Genomic DNA, 17,777 nt, shown 5'->3' with positions numbered 1-17,777 from the left:
TAAATGTTATTTATTTGAAGTATAAGGAAGAGCATAACACACAGCAAAAGTGATTTAAAGGGCAATAATTTTCAGTGACATGAAAGCAGACAATTAACTGCCTGTCCGCATATTGCTTTTATTAGAGAACGGTTTGGCATCATATCTAAATGAGGTGTGAATAGTACAGGGAAACATTTTCTCAGTGTCAGCAGCAAAGTATCATAGCCATTTGTTCTTGCTTATTTGTATTAAACAATTTCAGAGTCTCCACTATTGCTGGGGCCTATATATACTGCTCTTTCGTTTTAAGATGTAGAAAAATTGTCATACACATGCTATGATGGACACATATGTTTAATTTCCTTGTCTCTTTATCACTCTCTCTCCTCGTTTATCCTATAAACTACATAGGTAATGTTAACATGAATATACATATTGTAGGAGATCAGTTGTATGAGTGGTCATTAGGGGGCTTGATGGCAGACTAGTTAAGAGTATGTCTGGCAGGGAAAGGGTGTATCTGCCCATTAGTTAGGAGGCAGCTGACAAGGTGTGCCTTTAAGAAAAAAGCTGTTGAGTTTCTGTGCTCTGAGCCTATTGTGGCCTGGCAATCTAGAGAGATGGACGCTGCTCGCCAAGAAGCATGACCGGGGTGTTCGCCACTATGCTGACACCTGGATGGTATGGACTGCTGAACTGTAAAGTTGTGCCATTAGGCCTGGACTGGCAGTGAGGGTAATGCTGATGTTCAGTTACAGGCCAGACGGCCAGGTGTTAGTTTAATGTCATGCACTTGGTAAAGTCTGCGATACAGTGTGAACATTGCTCTGGCCTGCTGAAGTGAAGCAATAAAAGGCTGGTGAATCCAGATTTTAAAGGAAAACTAGGTTGTGAATGTGAGTTCCTGTTGTGTTGCCACCAATCTTAGGTGGAAAAGATAGGGGTTTGAGTGTTACTAACCCCCAAGTTATTATATTATATGCAATATTCAAATGATTATGTTATTGTAATGAAACACAATGCATATGAAACAAGCATCAAAGGAAAGACGAAGTCTCCAAGTTTTCCATCTCAAGGATGATGGGAGTGCGCATTCCATGGGGATCAGAGCAAACAAGATGGTGATGGTTCAATGGAAAGTGTGTTTTGTGGCCAATAAAATTGTAATCTGTAACTCACGATTACCGTCGTGTGTTTAACGAAGAGCTACCACATGAAAATAACATTCCTTATTGAACTAGACACTTGAAAGATATGGGAAGACTATTGGATCAACAGTGTTCAGTAAGACCATCGGTTATTGACGAGTCGGTTAATGACATTCAAAGACATTATATCCACAGTCCAAAGAATCCTTCTGCCAATCAGCTGATGAGAAAGATCTGCAAACAGAATTCTCAAAATGACACACAACCCAGTCTGCTAGTGCAGCTCTTTTGCATTCACTTCAAATCGGCAGAGGTCTTGGGCAGCTATTGGTGACTTATTCTGAGGATAGGTTACCAATAGTTTTAGTATAGAAAACCTCATTAAACCCTTCCCACCACAGGCTGTAAATGTACGTCCTGGATGGCAAGCAGTTCCCGTCAATGGACATACATTGTTGTCCTATGGATGGCATAAAAGCTAAGCCCGTGCCATCCACAGCAGAAGCTGATTGTGTCTGATAGCCTGCCTCCTGCTGCAGAAGTGTGGATTAGTGAGAATACTGATCCTTGATATTAACCACTTACATGAAGTGATCAATGTTGATGTAAAAGGTCCAAAAGAGGGAGTGCAGTTTCTCTGTGAATTAACTGACCCTCTGGCATCTAATCGTGGAGGGTCGATGGATTCCCATGGCAACCTGACACCAGAAAAGGGTGTTTGGTTCTGTCATGGCCTGTAATACTATGAAAAGCGATAATGCATTTCAGTACAAAAGTGAAATGTGCAATCAAAGCATTACAGGTTCAAGTCCCCCTATAAAATAAAAGCATTGCAAACAGTGACGAGGGGTGGAGAGGGGGTGGGAGCTCAGTGCACTACTCCCGGCCCAACCCGCCTCCTCCGCCTGCAGAAAGGGACACTGTATATCGGCCGGGTGTGAAAACACGGCCGATATATGGACGTGTGAATAAGTCCTAAAATAGTAAAAACAACACGTAAAAATATAGTAAAAAAAACTTTTTGTGCACTTTCCTTACTTTCCATAAAAATAACCCTATATGGAAGGCAATGTTTAAAGGGGTTGTCCCGCGAAACAAAGTTGGGGTATACACTTCTGTATGGCCATATTAATGCACTTTGTAATGTACATTGTGCATTACTTATGAGCCATACAGAAGTTATTCACTTACCTGTTCCGTTGCTAGCGTCCCCGTCTCCATGGTGCCGTCTAATTTTCAGCGTCTAATCGCCCGATTAGATGCGCTTGCGCAGTCCGGTCTTCTTTCTTCTGAATGGGGCCGCTCGTGCCGGAGAGCGGCTCCTCGTAGCTCCGCCCCGTCACGTGTGCCGATTCCAGCCAATCAGGAGGCTGGAATCGGCAATGGACCGCACAGAAGACCTGCGGTCCACCGAGGGTGAAGATCCCGGCGGCCATCTTCGCAAGGTAAGTAAGAAGTCACCGGAGCGCGGGGATTCGGGTAAGTACTATCCGTTTTTTTTTTAAACCCCTGCATCGGGTTTGTCTCGCGCCGAACGGGGGGGCTATTGAAAAAAAAAAAAAACCCGTTTTGGCGCGGGACAACCCCTTTAAGCTAATATATAAATTGACTGGGACCTACATAGCCCCAAATCCCCAATTGGCAATACTACTACTGGGCATAGAGCTAATCCCAAAAAAGCTAGCATTCTCACAGCTCATATCCTACTAACAGTGAAATTAATGATCACTAGAAGCTGGAGATCGTTATGGGACTTTGAATGCAGCAATACAAAAAAGATATTTCCCCTCCCAAAAAATGATATTGTATAAAAGTGGAAAAACCTGAAAAAATGATCATGTTATCAAGGCTGTAAAAACGACTGTGGCAGAACTGCCCTCCAAAAAATTGATAAAAGTTATACAATACATTATACCCACAAAATGGTACTAACAAAACTAAAACTCATCGCGCAAAAAAAACCAAGCCCTCATAAGGCCATGTCGACAAAAAATTAAAAAGATCTGGCTTTTGAAAATTGGAGCTCAAAAAATCCCCCGAAAATCATTGCATCCAAAATAGTCCATCACTAAGGGAATAATTCATGTTTAATATTATGTATCATGTTCCATATACAGTGGTCCCTTAACATGAATACTAAATGGTTCCCAGACTACCACTGTTTGTTAAAAATATTGGATGTTGAAGCCAAAACTCTATGGAAACCTGGTCATTGGTTCCAAAGCTCCCAAAATGTCAACCAAAAGTGATAGAAAAGAAGGGTACATAAAATAAAGCAGATGACTAATACAAATAAATCAAGCCAGAAAGAGCTGCCGGAAGCTGTAAACCCACTTTCTATGTAGAGGACAGGAACATCTTCAGGGTCTTGTACAGTACAGAGTACCAAGAAATAAAATGCTACTGCCCTCACCTGCTTTCTAGATAGGCCGCTCATTCTGACACAGGTAAAGAGAAGTAGGGGTATGTAGTAATGCACTGAACTGTAGAGAGCTCCTACTATACAGCCAATCAGTGAACCTCCATTACTACAGGTGTTTAACAGTCAAATGTCCATGCTGATTGGTTAGATTTCCAGTTAAGTACACTTGCTGCACAAAATACAAGTAGTACAGTAACTACATAAGTTTGGTATCGTAGTAATCATACTGACCCATAGAATAAAGTTATAATGTCATTGTTGTTGCAGCTTGTGAGCCGTAGAAACAAGACGCACCGAAAGCTGGCGGAATTCCTTTTTTTTCCATTTCACTCCACTTAGAATTTTTTAAAAGGTTATATGGTACATTAAATAGTACCATTGCAAAAATACAACCCGTCCCGCAAAAAACAAGCCCTCATACAGCGACGTCGATGGATAAATAGAAGTGTTACGATTTTTTACAAAGGGGGAGGAAAAAACAAAAATGGAAAAAATGATAAAAAGCTTGGTCACTAAGGGGTTAAATCATCCAGTCTATATACAATTCTCTTCTGAACTTTCATTAGTTAATAGTAGTAAAAGCTATACTATTTTTAAAAAAAATTTTTTACTCCTTGGACTGAAAGTGGCTCATATCTGTATCTAACTGGCCCCTAGTGTATACAGTATTTTTTATCAATCCCTGCTCTAATATACCTCCCAATGAATAATACCCAGAGGGGGGAGGGGTTATAGCATGTACAGCAAATAAGAGGGCTGGAATTTCCCATACAAACCAAGAATAAAAGGAACAATGTAACTGATTGCAGTAAACTATATCTCTGCTTTTCCTTTAGATTTTTTTTTGTAACATATTGAATGATTTTTAAAGTGCACTGATCCAAAAATGCATCGAGAGAGAAGAAAAATGTTGCACTGGTTATAGAGCATTTTACATTTCAGTATTGGTTTTAAGTTAACAATGGCGTTTTTCCTGAAAATATTCTTGGAACACTCAGCTGTGTAACATAGCACAGTAGCATGATCTCCTGATATGGCTGAATGTAATAATCTCTTAATGTTTCAGTGGGACATAAGTGTAGCCGCTCGGATGGTCTGACCGCTGGGATGTCACCATGTGGGTCATCAGCTTCCAGGCTATTGACCCCACAGTGGAGAGGTTAGTGAATGTGCTCAGCAGAGAGAACTGGCACAGAAGTGCAGACAATATGTAATATTGACATTATTTAGGCCTCCTTCAGATGACCGTATGTGTTTTTACGTTCATCCGTGCAATCACATGAATGAAGATTTGATGCGATCGAGTCACGATCTTTATCCACGTATTTCATGCCATTCGCTTGCTGCGTAGGGAAAGACCTATCTTTTCACGTGGCATATAAAAACAGCGACCAAAATGGTCATGATTATTTTATGTGGCAAAAAATGGTCGTCTGAGTGGATCCATTGGCATCCGATGCTTTGCATGGTCGCGTTTTCTGGGCGTGTTTTTTTTAATGCAGTAAAATACCTGCATAAATACAGTTATGTGAATAAGCCCTAAGGCCCCCTTTATACGACTGTATGTCTTTTTACGTTCGCCCATACACACCGTATAATCGCATGAATGAAGATTTGCCGCAATCGAGTCCCGATCTTTCTTCGTGTATTTCATGCCATTCACAATGGCCGCTGCTGCGTGAATATAAAATAATACACAGAAGTTATGGAAACCAATGATCGACAGAGATCATCGGAATGACCAATAATGCTTAATTAGGACGAGCTGTCTTTTTTTTTACCAGCGTTGCCTGTAGGGTAACTCCCTCTCCCTCCTTTTTTTCCTGCTACCATAGAAGTCTATGGGAGCTTGCTGCATATCACATCGAAAGATAGGGCAAGACCTATCTTTCACGCGGCAAATGAAACCAGCGACCAAAGACGGTCGCATAGCTGCTATATTTCCGAGTGCGATTATTTTACGCAGCAAAAATAAGGCTGCTGTCACACCTGCATTAGGCCTCAGTTCAGGATTTCCATCTCTCTGCTCCATTTTTGGAAGAGAGAAACTGAAATAAAACAGAGAAAAACAAATCAGTTTTTTTCTCCACTGATTTCAATGGGGTTTCAAAAAAATGGAAATCAAACAGAAAGGCTCCCATTTGCTTCCTTTCCCTCAGGTTCTAGATTTTTTATGGAAAAATAACGCTGCAGACTGTGCTATTTTCATTCCCAAAGAAACATAAACCTAACAGAATAGAAACAAACTGCTTGTTTTTTTTGAAACCTCATGGAAATCAATGTGAAAAAATACTGATCCATTTTATTTCAGTTTCTCTCTTCCAAAAACAGAGCAGAGAGATGGAAACCGTGAAGGGTGCAGTCAGACAAGTGATTTTTTTCGTGCATGTATAGGTGCGCGAAAAAAAATCGCATGTGTAAAGAAACACGTGACAGCAGCAAAAAGTCACATATAAATATCAATTGGTGCGATCAGTATCCCCTGCTGCGGCTGTGACAGCTGCAGCAGGGGATTCCTTGGATGAGAAACCCCTGGATGCTGTCACATCCAAGGGTTTCACCTTGTTGTCAATGGGGTCATTGAAAATATAGGTTGAAGATCGCACTTCTCTGCCACAGCTGTGACAGCAGTGGCAGGGGATTCCTGTCACATTGTTCATTGATGATGGGATGACGAAATCCCCTGCCAAAGCTGTCACAGCTATGGCAGAGGAACGCGATGCCATCCCATTGCTTTCAATGGGGCTGGCACTACTGCAACCCTATTGAAAGCAATGGGCTGAAGGCAACCTCTGCTACAATGATTTTCGGGGAGGGGATGGGGGTGGTCTTGAAATATAAGCCCTACCCCGAAAATCAGCTCTAGCTGCAGAAAAAAAAAATCATACTTTACCTAGAAGCACTGTCTGGCTCTTCTTCATAGTCCCCTTAACTCTCATTCTTTGTTTCTTTTGGCCGGGGATTGAAAAATCCCCACCTCCTGTGACCAATCAGAGGCAAAATGTGATTGTTCTCAGTAAGAGAAATCAGAGGCAGCACTCAGCCATTCAATGATCAGTGTTCAGTGATGAGGGAAGTCTCCAGGGAGATGAAAGAATCCCCTGCCACAGCCATGGATTACTTCAGTACGATGTGATGCGCACTTTTTAAAAATGCTGTCCTATCTTTTACAGGTATAAATTTTTTTCGCGTTTGTAAAAAATTTTTCATCGGAAAGCATTGGTTCTAATAATAGCACACTAAAAAAAAAACGCTCGTTTGGCTGCACCCTAAGGGCTCCTGCACACTTGCGTTTTTCTTGCGTGTTTTTTTCATGCACTATCGCTGCATTTTTTTACGCGATTGCCAATGGGATTCTCTAATGTTAACGACGCATCGCACAAAAATTGCAAAGCATCAACTTGCGATGCGTTTTTAACATTAGAAAGTCCCATTGACAATCGCGTGAAAAAAACGCAGCGATATCGCAGCGTTAAAAACACTAACACTTTAGACTGTCAGAGGAACTCTGAAAAGATTTTTTTTACTTTTCTGGATAAAGTAGCCACATTCATTTCATGTGAATAAGGCTGCATTCACACAAACGTATATCGGCTCGGTTTTCATGCCGAGCCGATATACGTCATCCTCATCTGCAGGGGGGGAGGATGGAAGAGCCAGGAGGAGGAACTGAGCTCCCGCTCCCTCTCTGCCTCCTCTCTATCCCCTCTCTGCCCCTCTGCACTATTTGCAATGAAAGGAGCCGGGACGGGAGCGGGGCTAAGTTCTGAGAATTAGCCCCGTCCCGCCTCTTCCCATTGCAAATAGTGACATCAATGGGAGAGTTGTACTGTGATTACCGCATCATTCAAAACACCGTGGTAATCGCAGTAAAAAGCGCATATGTGAGAATGACCTTAGTTTGCTACTTTTGCACTGTAAAAGCATGGTTTGTAAAAGAAAAACTTTTGTGTTGCTGCATTCCAAGTGCCATAATTAGTTTATTTTTCATCTGCAGGGGGGAGGATGGAAGAGCCAGGAGCGGGAACTGAGCTCCCGCCCCCTCTCTGCCTCCTCTCTATCCCCTCTCTGCCCCTCTGCACTATTTGCAATGAAAGGAGCCGGGACGGGAGCGGGGCTAAGTTCTGAGAATTAGCCCCGTCCCGCCTCTTCCCATTGCAAATAGTGCAGAGGGGCGGAGAGGAGGCAGAGAGGGGGCGGGAGCTCAGTTCCTGCTCCTGGCTCTTCCATTCCCCCCCCCCCCTGCAGATGAGGACGACGTATATCGGCTCGGCGTCAAAACCGAGCCGATATACGTTCGTGTGAATGCAGCCTGAGACAAATATTTATACAACTAGTTAAAACTTTGTCCTATGAAAGCCCATAATGAATACAATGAATATGCAACTTTAAAGTGTCCCTTTAGTGGTATTAGACTGTGAGGACCAAGGATCCACCACTGGAATTGACTGTGGGGACCCGCTCTATAGTACATGGAAATATTACCTGTTCATTTTCAGGTCTCATGCACATAAACCATGCCCTTAGCAGATAATACAGTTAGTCCTGCCATCTATGACCACTTGGGCATAGTGGCTGCATACATGTCAATGGAGAAGTGGCTGCATTTGGGTGCAGCAATACACATTAAAATCTATGGCAAGACTTGGCTATTTCCATAACTTCTCTAGACCTCAGTGGAGGAGCTACACACAAGCATCGCCAGTCACCTGATAGTTGGCATTTATGGCATATTCTGTGGATAGGAGTACCCTTTAACCCCTTGAGGTCTGACCTATTTTGGGCTTTCAGCAATTTTCATTGGTTTTAATATGGCAGCAATCCAAGAGGCTTAACTCTGTTTTCCCATTAATAAAGCTAAATGAGGACTTACTTTCTAAATAGCAGCATGTAGGGGTACATATTTATTAATTAACATGTTTTAATTGTTGGGGGGATGGGAATGGAAAAAATATAGTAAATTCACTATTAGGGTGCAGTCACACAAGCGATTTTTAAGCGCATGTATAGGCGTGATTTAAAATCGCATCTACATAGAACTAATGCTTTCCAATGCAAGCGGTCACATTCGCGATTTTTACATTTTTTTTTCACGCAGCTATACATATGCTTAAAATCGCTCGTGTGGCTGCACCCTAATTTTTTACATATAACATGCAGTATGAATAACATTTTTTTTCTACAGCTCAATGCGATTGCAGCAATACAAAATATCTCTAGTTTATTTCTTAGGCCACTGTCGCATACAGCATTGGCAAAATGTCGTAATTTTGATTGCAGCGTTTTGCTGTGCTTTTACTGCTGTTTTCGAACGCAGTTACTGCGTGCAACAGCACTTTGTAACGCACCACAATATTGTGATGGGTGATGATGTGCGTTAAAAAGCGCAAAGACGTGTAAAAATAGAGCAGACGGCGCTCGAAAATTGCAATGTTAGAAAAAGCAGCATTTGAGCGCAGATCTGCGTGGCCCCATTGAAATCAATGGGAGCGTTGTACTGTGATTACCGCATCATTCAAAACACCGTGGTAATCGCAGTAAAAAGCGCATATGTGAGAATGACCTTAGTTTGCTACTTTTGCACTGTAAAAGCATGGTTTGTAAAAGAAAAACTTTTGTGTTGCTGCATTCCAAGTGCCATAATTAGTTTATTTTTCTGTCAATATAGCCAAATGTGAGTGTTTGAGGGAGGAGTTGTACCCAAACAGAAAAGGAAGACATAAATTACATGGACCTGGGACATTGTCAGACTTGTCTCTTCTTGGCAAATTCAGTCTGCTGCCTGGATGGACTCTTAGTTTACTCCTCATCGCCCTATAAACAGTAGGCTGCATTTTGAGATCCCACTGTTGCGCCAGATGTGGGTGGCAAACTACAGCGGGTCCTGCGTAGACACATTTAGGGCTGGTTCCACAGAGGAAAAAGATGGGACATGCGGCTGCACCATTTATAGAATGCTAGTGGCAAGATGTCATGTTATCGTCCCACTTGCCACAGCACAACCATATCTCTGTTTGCAGCTTGGGAGGAGAGAGGAGGGAACAGGAGTAATGTAATTGAGGTTTTTTTTTAGCAGAACAGTGCCTGTAGGTTATCATAGAATGGTAGAGTTGAAAGGGACCTCCAGGGTCATCTGGTCCAACCCCATGCTCAGTGCAGGATTCACTAAATCAATCCAGACAGATATTTGTCTAGCCTTTGTTGGAACACTTCCATTAAAGGAGAACTCACCACCTCCCGTGGTAACCTGTTTCACTCATTGATCACCCTCACTGTCAGAAAGTTTTTTCTAATATCTCATTTATGTCTCCTCCCTTTCAGTTTCATCCCAGGTTGTTGGGGGCTTATAAAGAGGAAAACTCACTTATTAGTTTGAAGGTCCTCCAAGGGGTTCACTGGCTCACTGGTAGCCTCGCCCGAGCCTGTGCTTTAGTGACCTGCTGAAAACATTTATGGATGTGCACTTCAGTGGGTAACTTCCAGTTTCTCAGATATAAAATGAGCGGTCTATGCTGTTCATTAACTTCTTTCACTTACAGCCTGTACATACCATTTATTTCAATATTAGATAGAGAAGGAGGATACGTTAATTACTGCAGCCCTTTACTTCCTCCCTGCTGTTAGCTGCAAGAGCTGATAGAAGGAGCTAATTAGCTAATTGGGGAATATCAGGCTATATGTGAGTAGGGTAACAGGGGTTAGGGAAAAAAGGAGGTGTGTTAAGTGTAATGTGAGCTACGAGACTGGTAGAAACACTGACCAGTGATGGGGTTCCTCTACTGTATTTGCAATGTAGCAGACAATTTCACTCACAGCTTCGTGTCACTGAAATAGAAAGAAGTATATAAATCTGCCAAATAACAGAGGAGCTTAAAAGAGAAAGGTAACACAAAGGTACATATGAAGATCTAAGAGTACTATGTGTTTCTCACTGGACAGAATCTTTAAGTAGGATATTCTTGTGGTATGACTAGAGGCTGCAAGAAGGCCCAACTGTGATTTTTTTTTACACTCGTACTAAAAAAGATGTCTGAATATACCAATACCAATCAATAGTGGTATATGTTGTCCATAATATGTCCATAAAAAATACTAAGGGGGTCTCTGTGTGAAACGGTAAACTAAATAGCTTATACACCAGCGGAATTATATTGCAGATGTAATAAAACTTCAAGCAGACAGTCGATTGGTGCGCTGTTCTACTTCCTTATTTTTGAGGACTATTTTGTATGAGTGGTGGTCAGCCCAAAAAGAACATGCACCCACACATCCTACTTGAAGGAGCTGTGCTGCCTGAAGCCTGAGTCCCGCTAAACCTTATTGGTAAAAATGTCATGCAAATTGTAAAAGTTCTAATCTTTAAATGGGCCTCATGTATCAAAACTGGAAGAACTGTTGCTGCTGCCGACAGCAACCAATTGGGGTTCAGATTTGATAATGCTAGTTTTCTATTGCTGGACAGTTTGCATAAATGAGGGCCACTTTACCTAATAACCATAAGTCTTGGAGTTAGGATAAAATAGCCCACAAAGGGTGTCTGATAACCTGAAAAGCAGATCTGAATAGCTAATCAGCAGTACCATGGCCAGGAACATATAATTACTTACACAGAAAGATTTGTCATTGAAGGTTCTTGGAAAACTGGATGACATCCTTTTGGAACCTAGAAGGTCAGCCATTTTGATTTATCACCTAGCTTGTCCAGAAGCAGGGTTTTTAGCATAAAGTTATTTGTCTGCATTTCCTATTTTCTTCTCCTTATCATAAAGGGAAGTTTATAAACTTTAGTGGATATTTAAAAACTTTAGTGTTATCCATTAAATAACTACCCACTTACACTTTATACAAGGCCTACTATAGCTAAACTATATGTGGCCCAGACTCAACTGCAATAAATAAAATAAAGGTATAATCTCACACTCCATGTTATATGATGGTTGATTGATTCCACGGCGGAATTCTGCAGCATGAAATAAACCGTGGCATGTTCTAAATCCCACGGGTATATGTGCGGCCGGCTTCCATTGTAGTCAATGGAAGCCGGCCGTCACGCTATACTTCCACTGTAGCACAGCGGAAGTATCGCGTGAATACGCAGCCCCGCCCACCGCTGGCCGCGTCATCTGACACTGCCGGCGCCAAGCGTTGTACTGTGCATGCACGCTGTCTCTCTATGCAGGATGCATACAGCGGGATCCGGAGTGGTAAGTATGGGGGTTTGGGGGGCGCCGTTGTGGAGTCCGCTGCGATATTTCGCTGGTTAGTCCATCATGGGTGTGGGCATGAGCCCTTATTCAGCATTTTTACGTGCTTCATATTTGCTGATTGTACTACCACTTGATGTTTTTTTACCAACCAAAAAAGGAAAATATATCACTGTGATGCTTTGGATGCTACTTTGTCTGCAGCATGTTAAATAAAAAAAAGTTTCAAACAAAATAAAGGCATAATAAACAATATATATAAACATAATCCTTGGATCTAATCAGTTCATATAAGATGCAGAACAATACAATATAAATCATTAGACCTTTATGAATTTTAATTTCTCATCATTCCTTTACATACATTCATTAAATGAGGATAACGGTCACATAATCTGATGGGATCAGGAAACGGTGTATTAATATATTGTTTCTTAAATTATTTTATTTTAAATAAGCTATTCAGGATTCTGTTTTCTACAAGTGCACCACTCTTGTCTATGGGATGTGTCTGATATTGCCTTTTAAGTGACGAAGGTTGAGCTGCAATAGCACACACATCCCATGGAGAATAGGGGCAGTGTTTCTGGGAAAGAGCACCTATTTTTTGTAATCTCAGACAAGCCATGTAACCTGCAAACTACTTGACTTGTCAGTTCTGCTACACAGGCGTACATCCAGCAGCAAGTATATACTGAGTTGTTTAATAGCATGCAAGGCACAAAACTGACATCTGTAGCTAAAAGAATTATATATATATATATATATATATATATATATATATATATATATATATATATATATATTAGCAAAGAATATATATATATATATATATATATATATATATATATATATAAGCAAACATTATTTAGAATCTTAAAATGTAAAGCTATTTCACTCACATCTTTGAGCTTTGTGGCTATACTACTCCAAGTATTGAGGCATTCCTTGTTCTGTGTTGCCACCTCCAGAAGACCCAAACTTCTCCTAATGTCACTCTCTTTGGTCCATGATGTGCTTTTCCAAAACAGGGAGAGGAACTGATAGACGACACACAATGCCACAAAGAGCGCTATAAATACAGGACTAGGGCAATACCTGCGCCTCCAGCCCATCTCATCTACTCCACTGCTTCTTTCAGACCTCTTCTAGACAACATAGTGATGTGACCAAGCATGGATCCCCATGATCAACACCAGGCTTCATCTTCACTGCACGCTGTAGTTGTGCACTTTAGTAGTCGGGCACAGACTTGACCCAGCGGATCTTAACTTTTATTTCCAATCTTTTCCAGCTGCATTAAGTTTGCATGGGATCTGTCTGTTCATCATCTCACGCTAGTAGGGTTAGAAGCAGAAGTGTTTCACATCTGTATCCATGTTACAGTTACAAATAGCTGAGCGTGGCAGTTTACTCTGTGTCTTTAGCTTCGAGTTTACTTCCAAAGTCCTTTCTCTCCCGGTTAGCAGGACATTCTCGTCTATTCCCTGATGGGCTGCTGATGTATGCACTGCTCCAGACTAGCACAAACACTGCACATACACACATAAGAGCTCTTGGACCACAGGCATCATAAATGAAAGACTCGCTTTCTTTATGGGTGGGGTTGTCCCAACACAGGAACTACAGCATAGTAATAATAATGCAGTTTAGGGTTCATCCACAACTCAGCAAGGAAAGAATTTGCTAACTAGTCACACGCTTTCAAGCTTTTAAACGAGTATTGTTTTTATTATTATGCTACTCCGAAATGAAATCCAGATGTTTCCAATATATGTCTGCACATGCTCACTGGAGAGAAGGCTTGTGTCTGGATAATACAGCTGCCATTGCAGTTTGGAATACACTTGCAGTTATTCGGCTGCACGGACTGTACTTCGTGACATTTACCTTTTATCCTAAAGTTCGAGATTGAAGTTTCAATTGTCATTACTGAGTGAATAGAGAATTATGTACAAATGTAACTGTACTATATATGAAAAGAAAGGATATAGAAAGAGCATTTATCTAATCTTCTTAGTGTCAATGTTAAAGTAAAATATATTAAATGGTCACTGCACTTTCAACAAACTTGTGCGCTATATGATAACCAATCTAATAATTAGCAAAAGAGCAGATCACTTTGTTTACCTAAAATTATGTTTAGGGGCTGAAAAGTGTTAACCACTAAGGGTCTACCTTCCTTCTAACTTGATGCCCACTGCCAGAACACCATCCTGGTCCCCTCCATAAATGTCATACATGTTTTGTCCTATGTGGATGCACTGTTCAAAGCTTGTCCTGTCATCTCCAGTGTGTGTGCTGCACAGCTGCGGTGCTTGAGAGGTTAACAGTAATAAAATCACTGCCTGCATGTAGATGTATCAGTTTGTCTTGTCATGTGGTATGTCAGAAGGTATAAATAGGTGTGACTGAGATCAGGAAAGGAGTTCTGTCTTCAATCTGTGAGTGCTATCTTGTTCAGGGACCCAAGAGAGTGCTAACACAAAGCCGCATGGAAGCACCTTCAGCTTCCATGTAGGTGAAGATGGAGGAAGAGGAGCGATATCCCGTAGCGTGTGACGTTTGGATGTGAAGGGAGTGAGTGCCAAGATCTTAGAGCGAGAGCAAATTCTAATAATTCTGTATAGAGGAACCCACCGTACAGGTACCAATTCGCACTACAGGCTTTTCCTGAACTGCTCAGTACTGCTGTATAATGTTCTGCATGATTCTGTTACTTATGAGGGTGTGCTACAAAGAGAAAGAGATTTCCTGCTTTCCTACGTGTGCAGTGTATGGGAGACATAAATACCGTTTATGAGTCATGTAAAGGCCAGAAATACTGATACTTCACATGTACACACATGATATCTTATTATGGGAAGTTATGTTAAAGTGGAGTTTCGCTTTAAGGGCGCCCACCCACTGGCGATTTTTTTCCCTGCGAAATTCGCAGCATTTTTTTCTCTGCAGGGGTCTATGGGACTTGTAATGTTAAAATCGCGATCGCGCAAAATCGCGATTTCGCGGTAAATTGCGATTTTGCGCGATCGCGATTTTAACATTACAAGCCCCATAGACCCCTGCAGAGAAAAAAATGCTGCGAATTTCGCAGGGAAAAAAATCGCCAGTGGGTGGGCGCCCTAAAGATTATCTCTAGTTGGCAGGTACTTTGTATAAAATATTAGGGAACGTGGTCTAAGACATTATACAGAATGAGAAAATAAAAATATTTTGAGCTGTGAAATAATTAGGTATGAACATAAAACTGGTGCAGTCCTAAAAGGCTGTCCCTCTTCATACCCCCAGATGTCAAATTGGAGAGTTCCCTCCACAAGATGCTACTTTATTATAAAGCATATATTAACATTTTTGTACTGATTCTTTGCACCACGTGGCCCTAGATAGGCACTGTACTGCTGAAGCAATTTTCTACTTGGAAGAGTCTTCTTGTATAGCTTACACTGTCTTCTAAAGGAGAGCAGCATGTGAGTATGGAAAGGTTAAGGGTATTAAAGCACTCACCCAAACACTGTGCCCCTTTGACGGGGATAGTTGTGTAGTGGCCCACCACATCATCTTGGTCCCCTCCATAAATGTCACACAGGTTTGTCTCATGTGGATGCACTGTGCAAATCTGTCTTGTAATTTCCAGTGTGTGTGTTGCACAGCTGCGGCTCTTGAGAGGTTAACTTTCAATAAAATCATTGCCTGCATGTAAATGTATCAGTCTGTCATGTCATGTGGTATAAGAGGAGGTTATGAATGTAAGTGCCTGAGAGCAGGAAAGGGTCTTCTTCATCTTCAACCTATGTTCCATCTTCCCGGATACCTAACAGAGAGCCACATGGAAGCACCTTTAGCTTTCTTGTGGTGAAGATGGAAGCTGAGGAGAGATAGCAACTGAATTCTAGATGTGAATGGAGTGAGCCCAAGCATAAGAGAGAGCCTTCGTAAGTAATTCTGTAAGATGTGACCAGTGCAGAGGTACTAAGTGGAGTTTTCATGTTTCCCTACGCGGCTGTCCAGATCCAGGATCCCCACGTAGAAGTACGCTAATAAGTTACACCCACGCATCTCCAGGGCTGGGTGAAAGTCAGTGACTACTGTCAAAGTGTCTGTGGAGTGACCCATGCCCCCTTTCTTCCTCCAGAGTGTTCCCCTTCCAGGAGCGGTTCCTGTTAGATAACATGGACTGCAGGACCGATGTCATCCTGTGTTTCCTCCCTGACCTCAAGTCTCTTGAATTGCCTGCACTGTATTGACTGTACCTAAATTGCCTTGTGATAACTGTTTACTGCAAGTGTATTCAAGTAAAGTTTTACCGGGCCCTAACCGTTCCTGGGGACCCAAGGTACTAAGTAACTGTATCTGTGATTATTCTCTGCTGAGTAGCATACCGATGTGTAGGAACGGTGGCGTTACCCGTGACAACTACAACGCCTATAATCCTGTTTATTGGCATTCCCTATCCTAGGGGTGTCTTTGGTGACCTGCAGTGTTACTCTTGCCTTGGCTTCGCTGATACCACTGGGAAGAAGTTGCCAACGTGACACATCTGCACTATACCCTCCCAGCTCCCTACGTATGCCAGGTGTCTGGGTTATCCCTATGGGACGCTGCAGTTGCTTGTCGGATCTCCTTGGCACCTGAAGGCAGACGCATAGAACTCAGTAGAAGTCTATATATTAGTTTTCAGCTGCTGACAAGTAATGAACAAAGCCAAAGGGGTTCAACGCTCTGGTGAGCACTTCTGCTCCTTTATTTCAGTGACCAATTGGGGTTCCAGCACCCAGACCCTCACTAATCATGTCAAAAGTTTCTTAAAAGTGTAGTTACTCTTTAATAAGGGCACCATGACTACCATTGTTATGGAGAAGCTGTGGCTACAGTTTCTTATGGTTGCCACAGAACATGATGGTGCCTCTTGCTCTTCAAGAGCTTTTTCAGCAGCTGGCACTGGCGTACCTATAGGGGATGCGGTTGCACCTGGGCCCAGGAGCCTTAGGGGGCCCATAAGGCCTCTCTTCTCCATATAGGCAGTCCAGTACTATGGATAAAGCATTATAGTTGGGGGCCCCGTTACAGGTTTTGCATTGGGTCCCAGGAGCTTCATGTTATGCCTCTGGCAGCTGGATATGCTTTTATGTGAGTGTCATGCATTGTATATGCTCACGTTACGCCTTGATGACTTCTCCTTTTCTCACAATTTACAATTCGGAGTACTTTATCAGTGTTATTTTTCATCACTATGATTTCAAATGCAGAATAACATGTCTGAAATTAGCTGTGTTTCAGAAGAGATACTCATAAAAATGAAGAAGTATTTGAATAGTTTGCTTTTTTCTTTCCACCATGCATATCACTTTACAATAGTAAGTAATAGTTCCAGGATAAATTCCAAATCAGGAAAGGGGGTGTATACCAAGGATGGAGGGAGGAAAACAGCAACATGTGCACAAATGGAAACTGAATGTAGGAGTAAATGACTTGTGATGACAAAATATCCAACACCAATTATTTGCTTTGACTTCACAGGGATTCCCTCTGCATACTGAGGCTTACTGCCATGCAGAGAGGATGTGATGTCGCACCAGTGCTTTATGCATAGGTATCAGGCACTAATACATTAATATATATGTTCCTGTCACACTGAATGTATGTTGCACAAAACATAAAATAATTACCCCTGGCCACTAATTTTACTGTCTTCTACCTCTACCCTATCTGCTTTTGCGCCTTTTTTAAGGGCTTATTTACCTATCTGAATACGGGTTGCGCCAGAAACTCTATCTGAGCGGCAGAGACCGTAGACATTTCTTGTCTTATGCTCGTCTGTGATGCAGATGAAAATAGAACATGCTGCTATTCGTTTGCTATAGACCGCAGGCCCATGAAAAAAAAAATATTTGAAAAAGCCCATTGAAGTCAATGAGTCTGTGTGCTGTCTGTGTGCAGCCGTTGCAAACATGGAGTGTGTACAGATAAAAAACATGCGTGAATAAGCCCTAGAGATAAGGGATGATAATGCATTTACAG

General features: G+C 41.9%; 1 protein-coding gene across 2 annotated transcripts in view; it reads right to left on the bottom strand.

Moving 5' to 3' along the window:
- Window positions 1–13,405, bottom strand: part of CPED1 (cadherin like and PC-esterase domain containing 1) — a 247,813-nt gene extending 234,408 nt beyond the window's left edge. For both annotated transcript variants that reach the window (XM_066591833.1, XM_066591834.1), the window contains exon 1: window positions 12,659–13,405. In XM_066591833.1, the coding sequence (XP_066447930.1) occupies window positions 12,659–12,871 (213 nt within the window). In that variant the 5' untranslated portion in view covers window positions 12,872–13,405. The remainder of the gene's footprint in view (window positions 1–12,658) is intronic.
- Window positions 13,406–17,777: the final 4,372 nt, after the last annotated feature.

The sequence above is a fragment of the Eleutherodactylus coqui genome, chromosome 2 (assembly GCF_035609145.1).
Source record: "Eleutherodactylus coqui strain aEleCoq1 chromosome 2, aEleCoq1.hap1, whole genome shotgun sequence".
NCBI lineage: Eukaryota > Metazoa > Chordata > Amphibia > Anura > Eleutherodactylidae > Eleutherodactylus > Eleutherodactylus coqui.
The sequence above is the reverse complement of the archived record's forward strand: the minus strand, read 5'-3'. Positions and strand labels throughout refer to the sequence as shown.